At 37.7% G+C, this 22,079-nt stretch overlaps 1 protein-coding gene across 1 annotated transcript; it reads left to right on the forward strand.

Moving 5' to 3' along the window:
• Positions 1-775: 775 nt before the first annotated feature.
• LOC111606709 (B-cadherin-like) lies at positions 776-21,944 on the forward strand. The gene is made up of 18 exons (XM_023327860.1): positions 776-1,156; positions 3,167-3,272; positions 5,581-5,669; positions 7,067-7,264; positions 9,104-9,238; positions 9,384-9,539; positions 9,796-9,943; positions 14,330-14,502; positions 16,509-16,637; positions 18,000-18,185; positions 18,339-18,583; positions 18,733-18,878; positions 19,134-19,225; positions 19,393-19,525; positions 19,860-20,078; positions 20,501-20,631; positions 20,842-20,991; positions 21,077-21,944. The coding sequence occupies exons 1-18, from the start codon at positions 1,106-1,108 to the stop codon at positions 21,287-21,289; spliced, it is 2,700 nt and encodes an 899-aa protein (XP_023183628.1). The 5' UTR covers positions 776-1,105; the 3' UTR covers positions 21,290-21,944.
• The last annotated feature ends 135 nt before the right edge of the window (positions 21,945-22,079 follow it).

The following is a 22,079-nucleotide window of genomic DNA, read 5'->3' on the forward strand; positions in this document are numbered from 1 at the left end:
TGAACCAGATCACTTATATGTGACATGGTCAGAATATCTCTGAAAATTATTATGAGAAGAACCATCCTGATAATCTGTGTGTCCTTCAGATTGTCAGAAGAGGAAAATCAGGTGAAAAATCTGCATTAAAAATCTTGCAGTGTGAACTAAGCATAAACTTCCTGTAGCAACTCCTTTAACCTGAAGGAGGTAAGATTAACCTGAGAGTCAACACCTAAAAATCTCTGCAAGGACAAGAAACACAACTCAGACCAGGGACAACAACAAAGCAAGTGTGGCAACGGTCACTGAACTGGCAACCCCATCACACTAGCCATGCCACACAGACCACCAATAATACTCCACAATAACAACCAACCACTTTTCTTTTGATGAGTGTTTTCTATGTAAATACACGTTCAGTCAACTGAAACTTAATGAAAACTCTGTGTTTGTTTTCCGGACGTTTCCTGGATGCCAGAAAGTATGCTCCTTTTTATGTTTAATGAAAATGGGGAACTTGAAACTTCAGCTACTTTGACAGCTTTAAAACGTCAATATGTTTATAGTTTTAAGTTTGAGTCTAATGACCCAGTTATTGTTCTGTTAATATTTACATTATATTCATATGCTAATATGATTTGATATGTGGTTAGTCAGAAATAGGATTGTGATTGTGTATGTGGGTGTGTGTATGAGTGGGAGACAGAGAGAAAGAGAAAGAGGAGGCGGATCTTTGTTGGAGAAATTGTCAGTTAAAGGAAATGAGACTAAATGGAGAGCAGCTCACTGAAGTTAGACAGGCTCACTGTCTACAGTGAATCACATGGATGCCACAGACCGTTATCTTCTGTAAATCTGCGAGCTTGTCTGAAGAGAAAAGTGAGCGAAACTTCTGGTCTCTCCTTCCTCAGGTGTGGCGCTTCATGACCATAAGAGGAAGTCGGATCGGGACTCACCTGTGAGCTGACGTCACACTGAGCGTACCTGAATCAGCTCGCGGAACTGATCGCATTCAGACGCTGAAACTACTTACAGAGTACAGAAGGGGAGACGCTTCGCACCGGAATACAAAGAAAGTTGTTTTTTTCTACGAGAAGGATTTTCTAAGAGGCTTCAAACACAAATGGGGACCGCCTGGTTTGCGGTTTTGGGAGTTTTATTCGTCATTTTCCAGGTAGGAGTTTTTTCCCGCTGTTTTGACTTTTATTTAAAATATTGTTTCGACATGTTTTGCTATTGGTTATATCTGTTACTTTGAATGTTTACTGTTTATTTACTTGTGTTGCTGTGCAGTTTTTCAAAGAGCGTTTAAAAAGACTTTTAGGCTTTTGGCTTAATTTGGTTTCAGTTACGGCTTCTTGTCGATGTTGTGGGTAGCTATAAGGAGGTTCTTGGGGTGACTGTGAAGTTAAAGGTGAAGGTGGATGAAAACTATCCTGACTTCACAAGCACACGGTTGCTCTAAACTAATTGCTTAATGAATAGTTATCGTTGCGGTGTATAACAGTAAAGTATTGCCTCGCCCTGTTTCCGTCTGTGACGTTGACTGCAGGCTGAGTCGCCATGTTGGATTTTTTTTTAAATTAAAACTGAGGTCCCATCAGGGTCTCCTTCCACACGGCAGGTGACGTCACTATAGACTTCCAAACAGTAGAAATTTGTTGTTTGAAGTATTTAAAAAATTTTTTTAATAACTATCATTGTACAGAACTAATTACACAAACACTCGAGACCTTCTTAAACAGTAAAAACACAATTTCGTTAAAACATTTCAAACACGAGACTGGAATACAAAGCTAATATTAAATGCAAACAATGGTTAATTTAATTAACATTGGTTTAAAAAATAACGTTTAAGCTGCTTTGTGTGAAAAAAGTAATTTGATAAAAGTTGAAGTTCTTTTATAAACGAGATATGAATATTTTATTGTAAACAGCTTTATAGTGCAAGGCATTCTGAGAGGCTGGCTGGATATAAATGTACTGTTTCGTTTGATAAACCTAAAACACATTAGAACAAGAGGTGGTTTGTAGTTGTTTCTATCACTGTTGTGAAAGATAAAATAATTGTGATAAGTCAGTCACCAGGTGTTGGGAGTGAAATTTACCTGAGTCTGTTTACTAATCCAAAACCAATGGTATGGTTAGAAATATAACTTGTAAATGTAGCATCTACATTTGGGAGTAAGATTGAATGTAAGAATTGCTTCTGTTTAGTCTCACAACTGGAGGAAATTGAAATGACGTCACATTATTGATACCAGTTCGGTTTGATTTTGAAGCAGTATTCAGTTTTTGATGCTGTTTCTTCTGTCGAATATGTTTTACTGTACAGTTGTATAGTAGCTGGAACATTCCTGTAATGTATAGTGTCATCTATGCTTTTGTTCAACTAGCAGACTGAGTTGTTTTTTTCTGCTCTTTGCGGATGTATAACAGACTTGGATCACATCTGATGCAGTGTTTGATGCATTATGCCTCAGTCACATCAAGCCACATAGTAACATAATAAAGTTGTATAGCTGAAGAGAAAAAAAAGACGACAAACCTAACAATGATCTCTTGTGAAAATGTAAAGGGTTAAAATTGATTAATCTGCTGTGTGCCATGAATATGAACTGTTGGATTTTTAAATGGCTGAAATCATCAGGAACTGGGTTGGCAGCTTTTAACAGCTGTGGCTAGTTTGTCACCTTTCTGTAACTTCTATGCTAAATATATTTACCCACCAAAAGGTGAAAGAGCTATTGACAACTTCCATCTCTGACTTTTAAAAGTCATGACCATTCCTTTTGATATTCCTGAGACCTTAGAGTTCATTCTGACAACCCTTAAACATGGCCTTAAGAAACACAACTTTATCATCTGCTGATTGTGAGAACTTATTGGCTTTTTACTATTAATATCTTGAAATATATTTTTACTCTCTTGCCCTAAAGTTATTTCTCTTACATTATTAAAATGAAGATGTTGACACAACATTGTCACTGCTAAGTACTTTCTGTTTGAGCAACAGGTTGGCTATTTCTCTGCTGTCTCAAGCTGTTCTAAAATAAAATCTGTTTAATCCACCATCATGACAATTTCCCACTACTGTAGAGCCATTAGTAGTTGTGTGTGTGCATTCTCCTGTTACACACCTATGATTGCAGGCCTGAATGAAATGCTCATTGTTATCTTCCAGGCCGCGGTTGCAGAGGAGTCATCATGTACGCCTGGATTTGAGTCAGAGCTGTTAATATTTAAAGTGACCAGAAAACACCTGAAGCAAGGCACACGATTGGGCAAAGGTACGGTGAGCCTTCCATGAACAGAATATGTCAATGTCTCGTTTTTATTGCTGTTGTTGGTTTCTAATACTACTTGTGTTTTAGCTTTGAAGGATTCATTTTGTGAAGCTATCGAGTAGTTGTTCAGTTCTCGTGTTGTACTCATTCCTGCAGCTCAGGTAATCTTCAGTCAGGTTTCTACTTGTCCCTGAACTTGTTCTGCTGGCTTTTCAAATGGTGTTGCACACACTGAACAAAAGCTGGCACAAAGTAGAATTAGGTTCTATGTTTGTCTTGTGTACAGTCTGTTGCTTATTGGTTGCAACATTTATTTTAGCTATCACTTTGTTTGACTCGTTTCATCTGCTGTTACAGCAGAATCATTTTATGTTGGGCCCTGATTGTGATAATCCATGCACTGCTTCTACATTTCAGCTCCACTTAACAATGGGAACTTGTTTTGCAGACTTTTCCATGACTTTTTCATTCCCAAACAGACTGATAGAAAGTGGCTAGCATAAATTTTAAATGAGTGATACTTGTAGAACTATACATATGTTGACTTGCAATCCCTGCTGCAAGTCAATGACTTGATGCAGTCTGCTGGGTTTCCTTGAATAGAAAACCTATAAACTAGTTTGAATAATGAACTGAGCTTCATGTGCTCATGTGCTGTTTGATAACTATGTATGTGTGGTTGAATTAAAATGAATGTAGGTGAAGTGCTTTGAGACATTTGCAGTGAATTGGTGTATTAGAAATAAAGGGAATTGAATTGACTGAGTGTAGACTGGACAAAGTCTGAGTTTACAGTAAATGTAATGTCGGGTTTCTGAAGAAACTTGTTTATCTGCTCAATGAGAGCTAAAAACTCTCTTTTGATGGCACCTTAAGCATTTAAAGCAGGCATGTCCAAAGTCCGGCCCGAGGGCCAATCACGGCCCGCGGTCAGATTTCATACGGCCCGCAGCTTCGGTCTTATAATGTATTATTTATGGCCCGCCTCCACTGTCAAACAGAATAAATAAATCACAAAACTTGAAACTGTAATTCCTCCTTTCACCAAATGGTGGCAGCACCACTTTAATACTATCAGTCTCTGCCTCCGTGCAGCGAACCCCTCTCCACTCATTTCTGCCATGGCCACTGCAAAGAAAACAAGTTTACAGTGAGGGCCGCCGCTTTCAAGAGAGATGGGAATTATAATACTTCTTCACTGAAAATCAAGGCAATTGTGCTTGTCTAATTTGTAATGAGACGGTTGCCTTGTTTAAGGATTTCAACGTAAAGAGACACTACCAGACTAAACATGCTAACACATACAACAAGCTAACAGGAAGTGACCATGCTGAAAAAGTGAAGCAGCTCCAAGCTGCACTGGCATCACAACAGCGATTCTTCACGCCGGCCTGTGAGTCAAAAGAAAATACCACCAAAGCAAGCTACGAAGTGGCCATGTTAATAGCTAAACATGGCAACCCTTTTACTGAAGATACATTTATCAAAGACTGTGTTATGAAAATGGTGGAGAACATTTTGCCCTGAGAAGAAGCAAGAATTTGCGAATGTTTGCCTGGCAGTAACAGTGTGGCACTGAGAGTTGAGGACATGAAATTGAGTATTTTGAACGGCAACGTCTGTCACTATCAGCAGTGAAGAGCGAATCGAACATTTATGCACCTGGATTTATGGCACTTATTTTTATTAAACTCTTGAGTAAGATTTGGTTATTACTGTTGATGTTATGAACCTGTAGATGTGACAAACTATTACTTTCTGAAAGATATTGTAAATGACGAGCAAAATTCACTTGTTTTAAGATTTAATAACAGACAACTTTGCATTACTTATAACTCCTGTTTAAAATGTTCTTGAGGCAAAGATATTTTTAAACTCATGTAAATTTAAGGTATTTCATACAGTTTGTTCAATGTTATCTGACTCTCCAGATATGAATGAAAGGCAGAATTTGGGTTTTTAGAGTTGTTCTCATCTGCCTGAGTGGCTTATATTTGGTTATTTTGTCATTTGAAAAATAAAGATAATTGTGACAATGAAAATTGTTTTATAACGGTGTGTATTTGCATGAAACTTTTGTAGTTAAAAAATGTCCGAACAAACTATTGGCCCCCGGGCATCTTCACTTTATCAAATCTGGCCCTCTTTGCAAAAAGTTTGGACACCCCTGATTTAAAGTATTACTTACCACAAGACCTTCTTGCATATTACTCAAGTATTTCATATTTGCTTGTGAAGTAGCACCTGGGTATTGGTAGCATAACTCAGTTATTTCTGTATCTGAACATTTGTGATTTTTGTTGATTTCCAGTTGACTTCAGTGACTGCACGGACCGCACCAGATTTCTTTTCACCACAGATGACAGCCGCTTTGTGGTCCAAACAGATGGGGTAGTAACGGTGAGTGACAGAGATATTCAATCCATGTTCACATAAAGATCCTTACAGGTGCACAAGTTACAAAATGTTACATATTTGAGTTTCAGTACTGATGCAAAAGTATGGGCTGATATACAGTTTCAGGGTAGTTTGGAAAAAAAAAAAAACCAAAACACTAATATTGCATTTTTTCCCATCAAACCTTTCTTAAGCCATTTTGTTTCATTTGCTTGCTGAAGCATGCATACCCCTTGAACATTTTCTCATTTTGTTTGCTTGTTACCTCAAAACAAAGTATTTTAGGGAGCAAAGTAGAACATAATTAATAGAAATACTGCATGGTTTTCAGTTCTGAACTCTGTGGTATGCTCTTGTACTATTACCCCTAAATAAAACCAAATCTAATCAACTTTCTTCAGCTAATTTTTTTATAATATATTTTTGCAGTGAAAAATGTTTTAAGTGTAAATGGTACATAGCTATTAAGTTTGTAACACAAAAAATATTGAATTTTTTTGCTTCACCCAGATGTTTCATTCTTACTTCTATGTAAACGCACAGTGAGTGTTGAATGTGTGGACCGGAAAATACAATAAATCTGAAGAATGAAGTATTTTGATTGTGGATTTCAAAATTGATCAAAATTACATTTGTAGATGTGCTTTCAATACCTCAAACACGCTCTAACTGTACAATAACCCTGCCTCTTACACAGTGCATTCAATGATGGCACAGATCACCTTCATCTTCAGCACTTTTTATGGACATTAATATTTTCTCCATTGCCAACTTTGCTGTGTCAGTATTTCCTCTGAATTTAGAAGCTCAGTGCTGCCCCCTGTGGTTACAACACCTAACAATCATTATTAAAATGTAGTTCTCTAAAGGGTGCAGAAGTTGGCCTTAACAATAAGACATCTGTGTGAACACTCTCCAAAAAGGCCACTAGAGCCAGAAAAATCTTTAAAATAATAATAATAATAATATTCATATTCCTTTACTTAATCAGGTAAACCCCGTTGAGATCTAGATCTCATTTTCAAGAGGAACCTGAGCAAAAAATTTGCAATAATATATTGTACAGCTACATCATGTTGACAGTTACCTGAACACTTTCCCAGGATGTATAACCTACCTGTTGAAAACACTTTGTGTGAAAATGCAACTCAGCCTTTACTCAAGTCATTTTTAACTTTTCTGAAAATAAGGTGATGGATTGCAGGCATGGGTAAGTGTTGCTAAATTTATAATGTTAAGTAAATTTTTAAAAGAAAGATAAAAAAAAAATCCTTCTTGTGAGGCTGCTTGTCACAAGCTCAATGAAACAATAGATTTAAGATCATCTTCCTGAAATCTATTTTTCAAACCCTCTTCTGACATTAAGCTGTGCTGAAGTTACTGTGATCTTTCTACTCCAGGTAAAGAGACAAGTTGTCCTTCATGAGGGTCACCGGGACTTCTTCATCCACTCCTGGGACTCACAGGGTCAGAAGTTGACTGTACCCGCCATGGTGCTGTATGATGGACATCATCATGGGAATAACCATCCAAATACTGAGCATCACCAAAACATCCAGCTTCATGATCAGATTGAGATGGACTCTGCCACTAAACAGGTAGGGAAGGCATATCACGTGGTATGATATGGGTCAGAAAAGTTTTTTTATTTTTTTGTTAAGAATGCAGATGAACATCCTTTTTCAGATTGTCATCTAAATGGTTTTTGGATTTTATCTAAGAAAAAACTTGATTATGATTGATTTATAGAGGCAATAAAATTTAAAACCACATACAGCTCTATGGCAACCGCAGGAGCTTTGGCACTGCCATCCCGTTATAATCAACGTTTTTGCGCCGTTCTTGCACCGTCCACTAGACGGCACATTTAGCAGTTCTTCCTAATTCCAAATCTTCAGTCTAGTTCAGTGCGAGCCCATCAGCATGTCTTGATAGTTTGGCTGAAAACTGACCTGGTGAATGTGATGAGTGGAGGTCTGTACAGAGATGTAGAAAGTCTGCTGAAGCTGTGACCTTGTAAGTGTTAACCAGTTTCAGGACCTGACCAGAGCCCATTAGTGTAAATTACCTTGAAATAATGAGATATGGTTATATAAAAACAGGCTTTAATGCTGGAAAATGATCAAATGTTACAAGCCATACCTGTCATACAAATGGAACAGATGCAGAGTTACATTCACTGTCCAGCAATGGGGCCACACTGAGCTCACCTTATGGATGAAACCAAGTGAGGCAAAGACTGTAGCGTGAATTTATCTTTTTATTCTTTTCTGCAATCTGTACCCTCCCTTAAGTGTAGTCTAATCAGTTTCAATCTTTTTACATATGACTGGCAGCAGTCACATATAAACATGGTTATGTAAGCTGCAGTGTGTATAGATAGAAGCAGATAGAAGAGGATAAAAGAGAACAAAACACTGAATCCATAACAGCACCTTGATGTTTCATGGTGAATAGTCAGGTCTTGAGGGTTGCCCACATGCTTTGACGTTCAAAAAAGTTTTTGATAACTTCTGATCTTCAATGCCTCAAGACTCTGTTGAGTGACTCTGGAGTCTATATTTCAAGAAGCGTTTGCTTAGATACATGTCTATAAAAGACAAAATGTTGGCTTTGATCCGAAATGGAAGACTTCCTGTTGGGTTTTGACCACGGCTCCAAGAGATGTTTTTTGCCCCTTAACTTTTATTTGGCCATGCATTATGAACAAACTGGCCACGTTTAAAACTGATTGATTGAAATTTCTAGGAGGAGTTTGATCAAATGTGGAGTCTGTTAACGGTGAAAATGGGATCAAAGTCACAATCCAAAATGGATTGAAGTGGACCAAATTTTCTACCTCCACAATAAAGGTTAATGAGCAGGGTGTTTTGAAAGTTGCAGAGTGGTGGTGTTGAGCCGTTTGTTACGATTTTTTTATGACAATGTTAAAATATATACATTTTATGCAGGCCTAAAGCGTCCACCAAGTTTGGCAAGTTTTCAGATATGTTTAGGCCTCCAAAGAGCCAATTTGTTTAAACTGAACCATAATAAAAACATTACAATAGGCCGACTCAGCACTTCGCTGCTTGGGCTTAAATATAAAACATCCAAGGAAGTGAATACTCTATGTGGGCTCTGTACTTATGTAACCCTCACACTACCAAGGAACTGTGTTGTGTTGAACAAATGCTTTTTACAGCAGAGATGTTTTTCTGTGAAACACTGCCACTTTGTGGCTGTATTTAACATTTTCTGCTTCAATGCTTTTTTTTGTACAGTCTTCATGTCCCACATGTCTTTTTATGACTGGTTCATTTGAACTTCTGGCCCAGAGAAAATTTATATTAAGAGCTTCATGTCAGACGGCAACTTTATTGTGTTAAATTTCAAGTCGGGATGCATTTGTCTTTCTGATTGTTTGTTTACTGATTAGAAAATATTTGTTTCCTTAGGATGCTCCACAGGTTCCCATTCTGTATTTCCCAAAATCTAATCCAGGACTGAAGAGGAGGAAGAGAGGCTGGGTTGTCCCTCCTGTTAATGTTGCTGAGAATCACAGAGGACCTTATCCCCTTGTTCTTGCTCGGGTAAGAGAAATTAAAATGAATGGATAATTCAGTGTAATTTTATTTGCTCTTTCAATTGTACCTTGTATTTTAAGATGTATTCCTCCTCTATTTTTTGTGCTTTGTTTAATTGTATCTGAATATAACCTTGGTCTGTGTTGTCCAGATTCGCTCTGATATCGATAAAGTGAAGAAGATCCAGTACAAAATCACTGGTCCTGGAGCTAATGAGTTTCCTATTGGTCTTTTCACCATGGATAGAAACAATGGTGATCTGTATGTCACACAGGAACTGGACAGAGAGAAACAGGACAAGTACATGGTCAGTGTTTTCTCTTGGACCTTTAGCTTGATGCTTTTCTATTCACTGTTAAAGATGAAATATTGAAGAAAGTCGAGATAAAAAAAATTCTGAAACAATTATCAAGTTTACAAAAAACACTCAAATAAAACTGGTCATCTCTGATTAAATATACTGAGTATAATTTATGAAATGAGAAAAATAAAATATACCTTTTCTTGCAAAATTAAATCAGAGATCATATTATTCTAATATGTTGAAATTATCATTTTTACAGCTTTTTGCCCATGCTGAGGAAGCCGGAAGTGGTACAGATGCAGAGCAACCTATGGAAATTATAATCAATGTAATAGACCAGAATGACAACAAACCTGTTTTCAATCAGTCTACCTATAAGGGAGAAGTTCCAGAGGCTTCGACAAAAGGTAAAGTCCCAGGATTCAGACAATGAACATGCAAAAGAAAATGTTTTACTTTTTAGTAAGTTGTAAGTATGCTTGAAACTTTTGGCAGGACCCTTTGAACAATTTTAACAAAAAAATGGTGCATATAAAGGGGCCTATTAAGCAAAAATTAGTTTTTGTATTTCCATTTGGTACTGTTTCTAAAAACAGTCCAAACCATCACAGAGCTGCTCAGTAAGGAGGAACAATTCTGAATCATGAACAGAACCAGGAACACGTTAAGTTTTGAAGTTTAATGGCAAACTAAGCTAATGGCAGCGCGTCACTTTGAAGAACAAACGGCAATAAAGAGGAAACGGTTCAGTTGTGGTCAGCTTTCTGGTGGACCTGCAGTTTTGTGCCGACTGTGTGAAACATCGGAAATACATATTTTTAACTTGTGATGTAAATTTTCCTTTTCCTTTTGGATTAAGAAAATAATAATAAAGTTCAGGCATAGCTTTTTGTTTAAATCTTTTGACTGCATTACCTAAATCCAAAGGTTGCACATAAAAAAAAAACGCGTACCAGAATGTAACTATATTTATATGCATAGGGTAATAATCAGCTGATCTGTGTCTTTATTGTTATGTTATGATCAGCAATAAATTCCTACAAGACAAAAGTAAATATCTGGGTTTATTTGAGACCATCAGAACCTCAAGGTTCTTCATTGCTGAGTGTTGCTGCAAACATCAGAGGAGAGTTGACCACAACTCCTGTGCGCTCACGTTCCACCCATGATAGTGAGGAACAGACCATTTAGTGGAAACACTCGCTACCTGGAGTAGATCCCAACCACACATTAACTGGTTAAAGCACGACTTGCCAGTGGACATGTCTAGCTGTTGGTTTATTATTTATTCAGTTACATAAGTTATTTTTCAAAATATGCACATTCCCTCTTTGGGAAATATAAAGTATCTGCTTTTACTTTTTTATATTAAACCTCTTACTGAGAAAGTACATTACAATAATAAAATTAGATAGCTTTTGCTTTCTTTTATTTTTACATCTTTTTTTTTCTCCAAGAAAAAACAAAACAAACCAGAACCTGAACGGTTGGTAGCTGGAATATAATCCAATCCTTGACATCACATTTCAAATCAAAGCATCAATCTGAATGATAGCATGGTTTTAAAAATAATCTGACATAACAGGCTTGACATAATTCCTCCACTTTGACCATATCTTGTAGAAAGTGTCCATCTGCACTTTGACAGAAAAAGACAGTCTCTCCAATACATGGATCTCTTTCACTACGTTAACCCAGTCTTCAGCTGTTGGAGGTTCCTGTTTAAGCCATCTTCTTTGAGGACCTTTTTACTCCCGGCCAGTGAAATGTACAGACGTTTTTGATCATTAGTGTGAATCCTGTAGGCATTCATTAATGTGAATGCTTGCTGTAGGCATTCATATTATCGACTTTAATACTATTCAGCTTGCTCTCCTAATGCCAGTTATATCTCTTGGTATTCATAACCTTCATACTTTTTTTATAATATTCAGCTTTTTATGAGTGCCCAGAGGCACATCAAAATGTGACAGAAGGAAGCTGGAATTGAACCTATAACTTTCCTATCAAAAGACTCTACCACAGAGCCTCAGTCACATATCCATCACATGGACCCGAGTGATGGGAAAGTACATCCTCTTCTTTTTTGACCGTCTTAAGACGGGGGGGCAGCCAACTTAAAGGGACTTTACTGCCAACTACTGGTGAAGGACATTGTGTTCCATTCTACATTTCACTTCTCAGAACTACAATGAAAACTATTTATGTAAAATTTAAATACCAGAATCTACAGAATTTACAACTTTACTTATTTAGACTTAGTATATATTAACTACATTAAATACAATCTAGAATTGATTAGATTATGTAGATACCAATTAATTTAAAGGCATATCTATACAATACAATGGGCTGCACAGTGTCGTAGTTGGTGGCACTACATGGCAGCAAGAACGTTCTGTGTTCGATCCCGTGTGGAGTTTGCATGTTCTCCCTGTACCTGCGTAGGTTCTCTGGCTTCTTTCCACAGTGCAAAAACTGTGGGACCCGAGTGATGGGAAAGTACATCCTCTTCTTCTGGCCTGTTGACAGCTAGGGATAGGTACCAGCACCCCTCCCAGCCCCAATGGGATAAGGGTGTAATATACAGGGGTTGGACAATGAAACTGAAACACCTCTCATTTTAGTGTGGGAGGTTTCATGGCTAAATTGGACCAGCCTAGTGGCCAATCTTCATTAATTGCACATTGAACCAATAAGAGCAGAGTGTGAAGGTCCAATTAGCAGGGCAAGAGCCCAGTTTTGCTCAAAATATTGCAATGCACACAACATTATGGGTGACATACCAGAGTTCAAAAGAGGACAAATTGTTGGTGCACGTCTTGCTGGCGCATCTGTGACCAAGACAGCAAGTCTTTGTGATGTATCAAGAGCCACGGTATCCAGGGTGATGTCAGCATACCACCAAGAAGGACGAACCACATCCAACAGGATTAACTGTGGACGCAAGAGGAAGCTGTCTGAAAGGGATGTTCGGGTGCTAACCCGGATTGTATCCAAAAAACATAAAACCACGGCTGCCCAAATCACGGCAGAATTAAATGTGCACCTCAACTCTCCTGTTTCCACCAAAACTGTTCGTCGGGAGCTCCACAGGGTCAATATACATGGCCGGGCTGCTATAGCCAAACCTTTGGTCACTCGTGCCAATGCCAAACGTCGGTTTCAATGGTGCAAGGAGCGCAAATCTTGGGCTGTGGACAATGTGAAACATGTATTGTTCTCTGATGAGTCCACCTTTACAGTTTTCCCCACATCCTGGAGAGTTACGGTGTGGAGAAGCCCCAAAGAAGCGTACCACCCAGACTGTTGCATGCCCAGAGTGAAGCATGGGGGTGGATCAGTGATGGTTTGGGCTGCCATAACATGGCATTCCCTTGGCCCCATACTTGTGCTAGATGGGCGCGTCACTGCCAAGGACTACCGAACCATTCTGGTTCAAACATTGTATCCTGAAGGCTGTGCCATATATCAGGATGACAATGCACCGATACACACAGCAAGACTGGTTTGATGAACATGAAAATGAAGTTGAACATCTCCCATGGCCTGCACAGTCACCAGATCTAAATATTATTGAGCCACTTTGGGGTGTTTTGGAGTCAGGAAACATTTTCCTCCACCAGCATCATGTCGTGACCTGGCCACTATCCTGCAAGAAGAATGGCTTAAAATCCCTCTGACCACTGTGCAGGACTTGTATATGTCATTCCCAAGACGAATTGACGCTGTATTGGCTGCAAAAGGAGGCCCTACACCATACTAATAAGTTATTGTGGTCTAAAACCAGGTGTTTCAGTTTCATTGTCCAACCCCTGTGTGTATATATATATATATATATATATATGGATATGTATAAGCTTTTAGCTCAAATCAGACAGATGTAAATGCATAGAACTTAACTCTGCCATGAATAATTTCTGAGTGTAGCTCTATTTTTCCTGTTCAGACAAATATCAGCATAAACTGTATTATAATCAGAAATTGTACAGGGAACTACTTCACATCTTTTGAGCTTAAATCATTCTTGAACATAAGGCTGTAATCTAACCTAAAATATATGTTGTGTGGGTACGAGAAGTAGGAATTTTCTCTCCAAACATCAACTAATCCTAAATCACCCATAAGGTGTACCATCTCCTTTTCCATTAGAAGAATCCAGTCTAGTGGTTAATAGGACATTGAAGTCACTACCACATAGAAAAGTTTCCTGACTTCTTGTTTTTATTTGTATATAAGTTTATACAGGGACCAATTGCTGTCAGGTGAAATACACATATTCAGGAGGGTAGTCATGGTATCATCAATCTTATCATTATATATCAACCTTCCTCATCTTCTGATATGTGTTCATAGTTGAGTTCTAAATAGCTAAATCCTCCCCCTTTTCCCCTCCTTTGCCTCCCAGATCTACGGGAAGCATAAAAAACATGTTGAAAACCCATCCTGTTCAATTTTACATGCTCAATATCAGCTGGTTGTGTTTCCTGCAATAAACCAATTTGGGCTTTGTCTCTTTTAAATTTAGATAATACTTTTTACTGGACTATGTAAACCATTTATGTTGTTTGACATCTATTTTTTTTATCAACCTGCTACTCATCTAAATTATATTCCTTAGTTATAACATACAGTTTAATGGGTTTCCTGCTCACCATTGTAAACAGAACATATAAAAAAGTCAACATTAAGAACAAATTGTTTTAAAGTGGTGAGTTTCTTAGTTCAGCTTACCTTCACTGTTAAATCTTAATAGCTGCTGTTCTCACTGTTCGTTGTTTCCTCTTGATTAGGTTTTGACGTGATTCAGGTTGTGGCCACAGATGCTGATGAGCCAAATAATGACAACTCTGATATCAGGTACCGTATAATGAGTCAGAAGCCAGAGGATCCCAGTCCCAACATGTTTACCATCAATCCAGCGACTGGAGTCATCAGAGTCAACGAAGCTGGACTGGACCGAGAGGTGAGAATTCTGACAGTTTTGGCTCATCTGACTAAAATCAGAATTAGGCTAATGTGTATTTTTATTACAAAACGCACAGATTTGGGAAGATGATGTAGAGTTTCAAAAGCAGAAGTTAGAGAGGAAACCCGCTCTGTTCCATTTGCACCTTGCAATGGAATCACTCAAACGCAAAGCTGTCAGTAATCCTGCTCTGAATTACAGTAACAAATAAAAAATAAATACATATGCCATTGACCTTTAAACATATGCATGCTTGAGTAATATAGAGAAAAAATAGTAAGTAAATTGGCAAAATGCTTGAGTAAAATAGTGATTTCTATTGGTTTAACTAATTCATGCTCTATCTGGATCATTTCACAATTCAATCTGGTCAGGCATTAAGAACAGATCATTCAATAATTCCCAAGAATAAAACCTCCAAGAAACAAAGAGTTTCAATATTATTCTTAAATATTATGACTTATCATGCTGATATTTATACCTTATGATTAACTGAAGTTGACATGCTAAGACAAGTAATTTCTTTAAAGCACAAAAAACAGCAATATTTAGTTAATGAGTTAGTTCTTCATTTGAATTATTAGTTTTTCAGGAATTGCACTTTAGCAGAACACAAGGCAATTATACTTATCAAGAAAATATGCTAAATTATATCAAAAGTATATTTTAGGTCTTTGTTAAAGTTCATCACCTACCTCATTTCCATCAGTGTCAGAGCAAAAGCTTTTCAAAGTTGATGGTGAGAAATTTTAAACTACAAATAAAGATTTGTGATTGCTGCAGAGACACGATGCTCTCATCACTCTCAATGTGTGCGCAGGATGCTTGGGAAAAAATAGACTGCCACAGTTTTTCAGCAAAATGCAGGAAAAGTGAAGGTGGTGTACATTTTCATAAGGAAAAGTGTGGTTACTAAAACACTTAAATCTGCCACTTTTGCAACGTCCAGCAAAATATATAGGGTGCACCGATTGCAGTTTTTTGGCCGATCTTCACTTACCAATCTTTAAAAATCCTCACCTGCCAATTTTGATTTTGGCCAATACCTTTTTTTTGTCTGAAATGTAGCTAAATATAGCAAAAACGTTGATAAATTGGTGCTCTCTAGGAAATATATATATTTTTAAAGGATTTAAATTGTCTTCATTGTCAGATTTTTCAAATATGTTAATATACTACTTTTTTCTGCCATCACTGACTTTCTTAGACATCCAGACAAAACTCTAACTAATTTTCTTAAATGTACAGAATGAATTCTTTCTTTTTCTGTATTTAAGCTGAAGTTCCCATAACTTAATGTAGCAACTCTTGACAGCTGAAGCATATCAAGCTGCCAGAAAGTCTGAAGATAAATATTATTTATCAGGACTGGTAACAACATAAGACTGGTGTTTCTGTCTTATAAAGACTTGGTCTTTGGCTCTTCACTGAGATCAGCTTCATGCAGCTCAGCAAACAGAGCTACTAGTAACAGATAACTACTCCTCTAATATGATTAACACAAGTCATTGCTTCAGTTTATAGCCTTGCAAAATCCCTCCAGCAAGTCAGCAAGGTTTAAAATTGAAACTAGCCTATCTTTGCACCTAGACCTGGTGTCCTTTGGGTTTGTGTTTCTGCTGGTTGAGTTGCTCCACATGATTCTGTATAATGTTTTTTTTCTGTTCTTGTTCTTCCTGGTGTCCATCATTTCCCCTCCTCTCCTGCAGTGTCCTGTATCAGATTCTATGTTCTCTGCTTGAAGCTACAAACACACATACCTAATTATGAATTAGCATGATTTCATTAAATCTTTTTTTCTATGTTTCTCAGAATGAGCTCTGTGCTGTTTGTTGGAACCTAAATAATTTCTAAACTAAGTTTTTCTTAGAGGCATCTAAGCTCTGCCTTGATAACTGAGGACTGAAATAGTGTTGAATATTTTAGAAAGCTGATTTTCTAGAGTTCAGTGACGAGGAACTAAAAGTGTCTTGTTTAATTAAAGTCAACATTTCATTCTACAGAAAGTCCCAAAGTATGAACTGGAAGTAATGGCAGCTGACAACAAAGGAGAAGGTTTGACTGGATTTACCAAAGTGATTATCAGAGTGACGGACAGCAACGATCACGCTCCAGTCTTTACAGAGTCCAGAGTAAGTACAACACATGACTTTTTAAAATTTTTAAACCTGTTGTTTAAACTGGTTTAAACAGGTTTTGTTTGAACGTCTCCATTTATAAATTAGTTGCACTGAAAACTTGACATTTTTTTAATAGAGAAAACCACCTTACAGATATAATGTTTTTCATATTTTAAAAATATTTTCTATGTTTTGTCTAAAAACGTCTTGTGTTTGACGGCGAAAAACCCAAAATATTCAATATTTTAAAAAAAGTCATCTGGGTGGAACAAGGTGCGCTACATAATAAAACATAATTTATCGAAGCTTTGAGACAGATACATTTTTCTCGAGGAATTTTAATACTTAATATACTCTAATCATTAGAGGAATAGTTTCAGCCCTAGTTTTATACCTGTTTTTTATATAAAGCACTTTTATCTGCCTCGTTGCCACTATACAGATAAACTTAACTTTTTGTCCAGAAAAAAAAACAATTATTTTGAAGGGGCAAAAAACAAAATATGCAGTATTTTTAACATTTAGACACCAAACCTGCTCCTTCTCACCCAAATCATTCCATATATTTACTGATGACCTCCCCTGTAGGTCTGAGAAGTGCAGGATTAGCTGCAGGAAATCTGTAAAGAGAGATGAATGTAGTCAAAGGCCCGCAGATTCTGGCAAGAGAGAAATCCTGGAGTTAAAATATGAGGAGAAAAGTATGACAGAGACTTTTCATATGTGGAAGATCCTGATTTTCCTCTCTTTTTTCTCCATGGAGATTTCCCATCATCCATTGCTTCTTCCTCCTCTCAGCTGCAGAGTCCTCCTTTGCCAGGCTGCAATTCCTGCCCCTCATAAGAATTTTGACTTCTGCTTATATTTACATCAGACATCCTCATCATCCTCTGACTTGTAATCTGGTAAAATCATCTCCATGGTGTTCTCTAGTCCTGGTTGTCTCTTAGACAAATTACCAGCAAACTAACCCAACTGAAGATGCACCTGCATAAACAGTCTGTTCCTCTCATCTAATAGTAAATAATTAACTCGATTAATTAAAGGGTGGCGCCTGTGGTAATATCAGGAAGGTCATCACACCCAAACTAGTTTTTCTTGTGAATAATCAATGGGACAATATTTTTTTACACGAAAATTGTAAAAAGTCTTGGCCAAGTTTCACAAAATTAACCTTCAGTCCAACTGAGATGTTGAGAATCAAAAAAAGCAGTAAAGCAGGATTTCCCATTTTCCCCAAGAATCCCCAAGAATCCCCAAGGGTTAAAGGACAAGTTGTGTAGATAAATGTGTATATATGTATGCAAATGTGTGAAGATAATTTGGAATTTGTTGTGGTGAGCAACCTTAAAAATGTCTTCTGTCTCCTCTCAGTATGAGGCCACAGTTGAAGAGAATAAAGTAGACGCTCTAGTTGTTAAGATGTTGGTGAAGGACGGTGATGAGCCTCATACCATGGCCTGGAATGCAAAGTTCAGCATCATTGATGGAGATCCAGGAAATCTGTTTACTGTGGAAACAGGAACAAACAAACAAGAAGGAATCATCAGTACTGCTAAGGTAGGAGGAACAGCAGGTTCTGACTGTTGGACCAAATGTAACTATTTCAAAGTATTTTGTTTTTAAGCAAAATTCAGTTACATTTATCAGCTGAAGTTCAGCCTGAACTGTTCATGTCTGAGTTACCATTAAACCTTTCTTCCACTGAACCAGGGTCTGGACTTTGAGAGAACCAGTAAGCACACTCTACTGGTCACAGTGGAGAATGAGGCTCCTTTTGCTGTCCCCTTGGTCACTTCCACTGCTACAGTGGTGGTGACTGTGGAGGATGTCAATGAACCTCCCATCTTTGATCCTAAAGAGAAGCATGTTTCCAAACGTGAGGATCTTGCTGTGAACAGCACTGTGGTGCGATACACAGCTACTGATCCAGACGTTGGACGCAAACAGAAAGTCATGTAAGGAACCTGAAAATCCTCCATCTTGAAGAGTCACAGCCTGCATATTTTAAATTCCTGTTGTAGATAAGTAATCTCTTTTCTTGATCATACTGCTTACAAAGTCCTGCTTTGTGTTATTTATATAAATTTTTGTCCTTGATGTTCAGGTATAAAATACTCGATGACCCAGCTGGCTGGCTTGTCATTGATAAGGGTACTGGTGAGATAAAAGTGAGAAACCAAATGGACAGAGAAGATAATGCTGTCAAAGAGAATAAATACACAGCATTGATTGGTGGATATGATGATGATGGTAGGTGTGAGGATTAACTGTCTTAATGGTTTTGGAGGAAATCTATATGAATCACTGCAAGTTAAAAAAATTTAATGGTTTGAGCTAAAAGTGTAAAGCTTGCCTTGAAAAGAATTCTTTAGAATATTATCATCTGGAGCAGTTCTGAATTTCTCAAACTTTTCTTGTAGAGATTTTTGATTCCTTCCTCAGTAGATCATTGAAGGTGTCAACAGGACTATTCATGCTTCTACTTTTTATCTTCCATGTCTCCAGATCAGATCCCAGCTACAGGAACTGGAACTCTGATCATTACACTTGAGGACGTCAACGACAACCCCCCCTCCGTTGACGATCGTTTAGTTAAAGTACGTACCCTCCACCTGAACCAGGACCAGATCATTTACCTTTTGCACCTACCTATTCAGGAGCTTCAGAGTTATAGTTTGACTTAATTTTCAATTGTTAAATAGAAAATTACAAATATACTGTAGCATAATCCTATCAGTGTTTTAAATTCATTTTGTTTCCACAGATGTGTAACAAGAAGCCAGTTTCTCAGCTGCTAAGTGTAACAGATAAAGATGGACCAGGCTTTACTTTTCCATACAGCGTCACCTTACAGGACTCTGCTAAGACTAACTGGACCGCTAGGATGAACGACAACAGTATGTAAACTAGGAATGACTGATATGAACTAACAATTATATTACAGTATTTTGTTGCTGTTTCTGTAATCATGGTGATGTAAATGATTCCAAAGGCCTGTTGACTTTTCTGTTTATCTGGGAGACAGCTGACCGACCCAAAGTTACCGCTGCAAATAAAACCTGCATATAGTAAAATAGAAATATTGCTTAATATCAACTGAATAAAACAAATCTAAATGTTTGTGGTGGGAATGGAATAAGACTTGATGAAAAGAAACTTGTATTGACAAAACAATTGACAATGTAGGAATTAGTTTTTTAAGTGTGTTTATTGTATATTTTTCTTTTTCAGAAACTGGTATTGTTCTGACTTTGACACGTGAGCTGGAGAGTGGAACTTACAAAGTGGGCATGAAGGTTTCAGACAACCAGGGCCTGTTTCAGCTCAACACAATCGAAGCTGAAGTGTGTGACTGCACTGGAGAAGAAGTGAGGTGCATAGAGAAAGTTATTGCTGGCTCCAGCATGCCAGTCATCCTGGGAATACTCGGTGGCGTCCTCCTGCTACTTAGTGAGTTTAAGAATTTACTGCATTTCTGGATCAATATGGGTTCTTTCTAAGAAAGTTGGTCTGAAGAAAAATTGCTAATTCTACAAAGTTCAACTATGGATTAACTAAAAGAATAATTTACTGAATTTGCTACTTGAAGAGAGTTGTGTCAGATATTTTCACTCTGAAGGTGACATGAGCTGCTTTTGTCTGGATTAGTTTCTGTCTGAATGCTGCCACCCTCCGTCTTGACTGGAGTAGATTGTATTCTGTCATCTGTGCAGACTTGATGAGATCAACCAGGACATATTCTGGCAGTATCATTCATCTCCTTTTCCAGTGTTTATCTAAAGACACAGTCTCTCCATAGTGGTCACCTTCCAGCTCCATGGGATTATTCTGCTCTTGAAATGAGAAATCATGTCAGCTTTATGCTCTTTCAGTGCTGGTCCTGCTGCTGCTACTGTTGGCAAATAAAAACAAGCCAAAGAAGGGACAACCTTTGCTCCTAGATAACGACATCAGAGACGACATCTTTTGTTATGATGAGGAGGGAGGTGGAGAGGAGGACCAGGTAAATGCTGCTTATATAATCAAGATTTATAGTCTGGAACATTGTTTACATGTAATATTTTTTACATGGGGCAGATGGCTATAACTGTTCATGAGAACGTATTTAAATGTTACTTTACTCTCAACAAGCTCTTCTGGTGGTTTAATCCAGTGACTGTTTTCATGCCTTGTAATCTAAAAGGAAGTTTTATTTTGCATTATTCTCCATTAGGACTACTTTGATCTGGGTGTTCTCCACCGTGGTTTGGACAACCGTCCCCATGTGTTCAGGGATGAAGTGGCTCCAGTTTTTCAGACACGGCCTGTTGTGTATAAACCTCGACCCGCCAACCCAGAAGATATCGGAGGCTTCATTGATGATGTGAGTTCAGAACACCACTAAAGAACTTACTTCTGTTGGAAAATAAGCCTTTGAGCATTATAACATATTTCACTCTACGACACAGAACCTAAAGGCGGCAGATAACGACCCGACTGCTCCCCCCTACGACTCCCTGCTGGTGTTTGATTATGAAGGAGGCGGTTCTGAAGCTGGAAGCATTTCGTCTCTGAACTCGTCAAGCGATGGAGACCAGGACTATGACTGCCTCAGCGACTGGGGGCCTCGCTTCAAGAAACTGGCCGACATGTACGGAGGAGGAGATGATGACATGATGTGAATGTACCAGTACTGAGGAAAAGTAGCTGCATGAGTTTAAGTGTGCTGGAGTAACTGCATCCGTGAGATGTTAGTTTGTGAATTTTAGTTCATGCCCATTGGCAGTTGAGCCACTGCAGAGTTTGGTTTTATGAATTTTCCCCATTAGAGAAGTTTTTGAGCCTTTTGTTGTTTTGTTTTTTTAGGCTGGCCAAAAATGTTTTATTTGTAGCTTACTGGTATAGTGGTCTCATACACTGAACAATTTGCATCATCACTGGTTTTAAAAAAAAAGCTAGTCTGAAGCTGGTAAAATAAGGTACTTTTGATCTTTTTTGTATTCTGTTTTTATATTTTTGTTTCAAGGATAGATTAGAAACATTTCAGAAATCATATGAAATCCTTTTAGCCAGGGAAAGCAGAGTCGACCTCTGGACTACATTTGAGTTGATAATAAATGCTTCTTGTACTGCTTTACTAAATCTTGATGCAATAATTTCTGATGTAAAAGGTTAAATGTAATGTTTCACTTTTTTATATATATATAAAGTTATACATTTTAGATTTGTGTGGCGTTTTGTCTTTTCCAGAATAGTAATTACTTTATTTATTGCAACAATTGAACGGTTGGAACAGGTTTTATTTGAACAATGTTCATTAAAATCCCAGTAGAATGACTTTTTTTGAACAGCTTTAACTGAAGTCAAAGCCCCATGACTTTAATGATGGCAAGTTAAGAACTGTGGAAGATTCCCAAAGAAATGACCGGAAAACTGCATTGCAGCTGTGGCTTCGACATCAGCATGTGACTC

This window comes from Xiphophorus maculatus, chromosome 22 (genome assembly GCF_002775205.1).
Source record: "Xiphophorus maculatus strain JP 163 A chromosome 22, X_maculatus-5.0-male, whole genome shotgun sequence".
In the NCBI taxonomy this organism is placed as follows: Eukaryota; Metazoa; Chordata; class Actinopteri; order Cyprinodontiformes; family Poeciliidae; genus Xiphophorus; species Xiphophorus maculatus.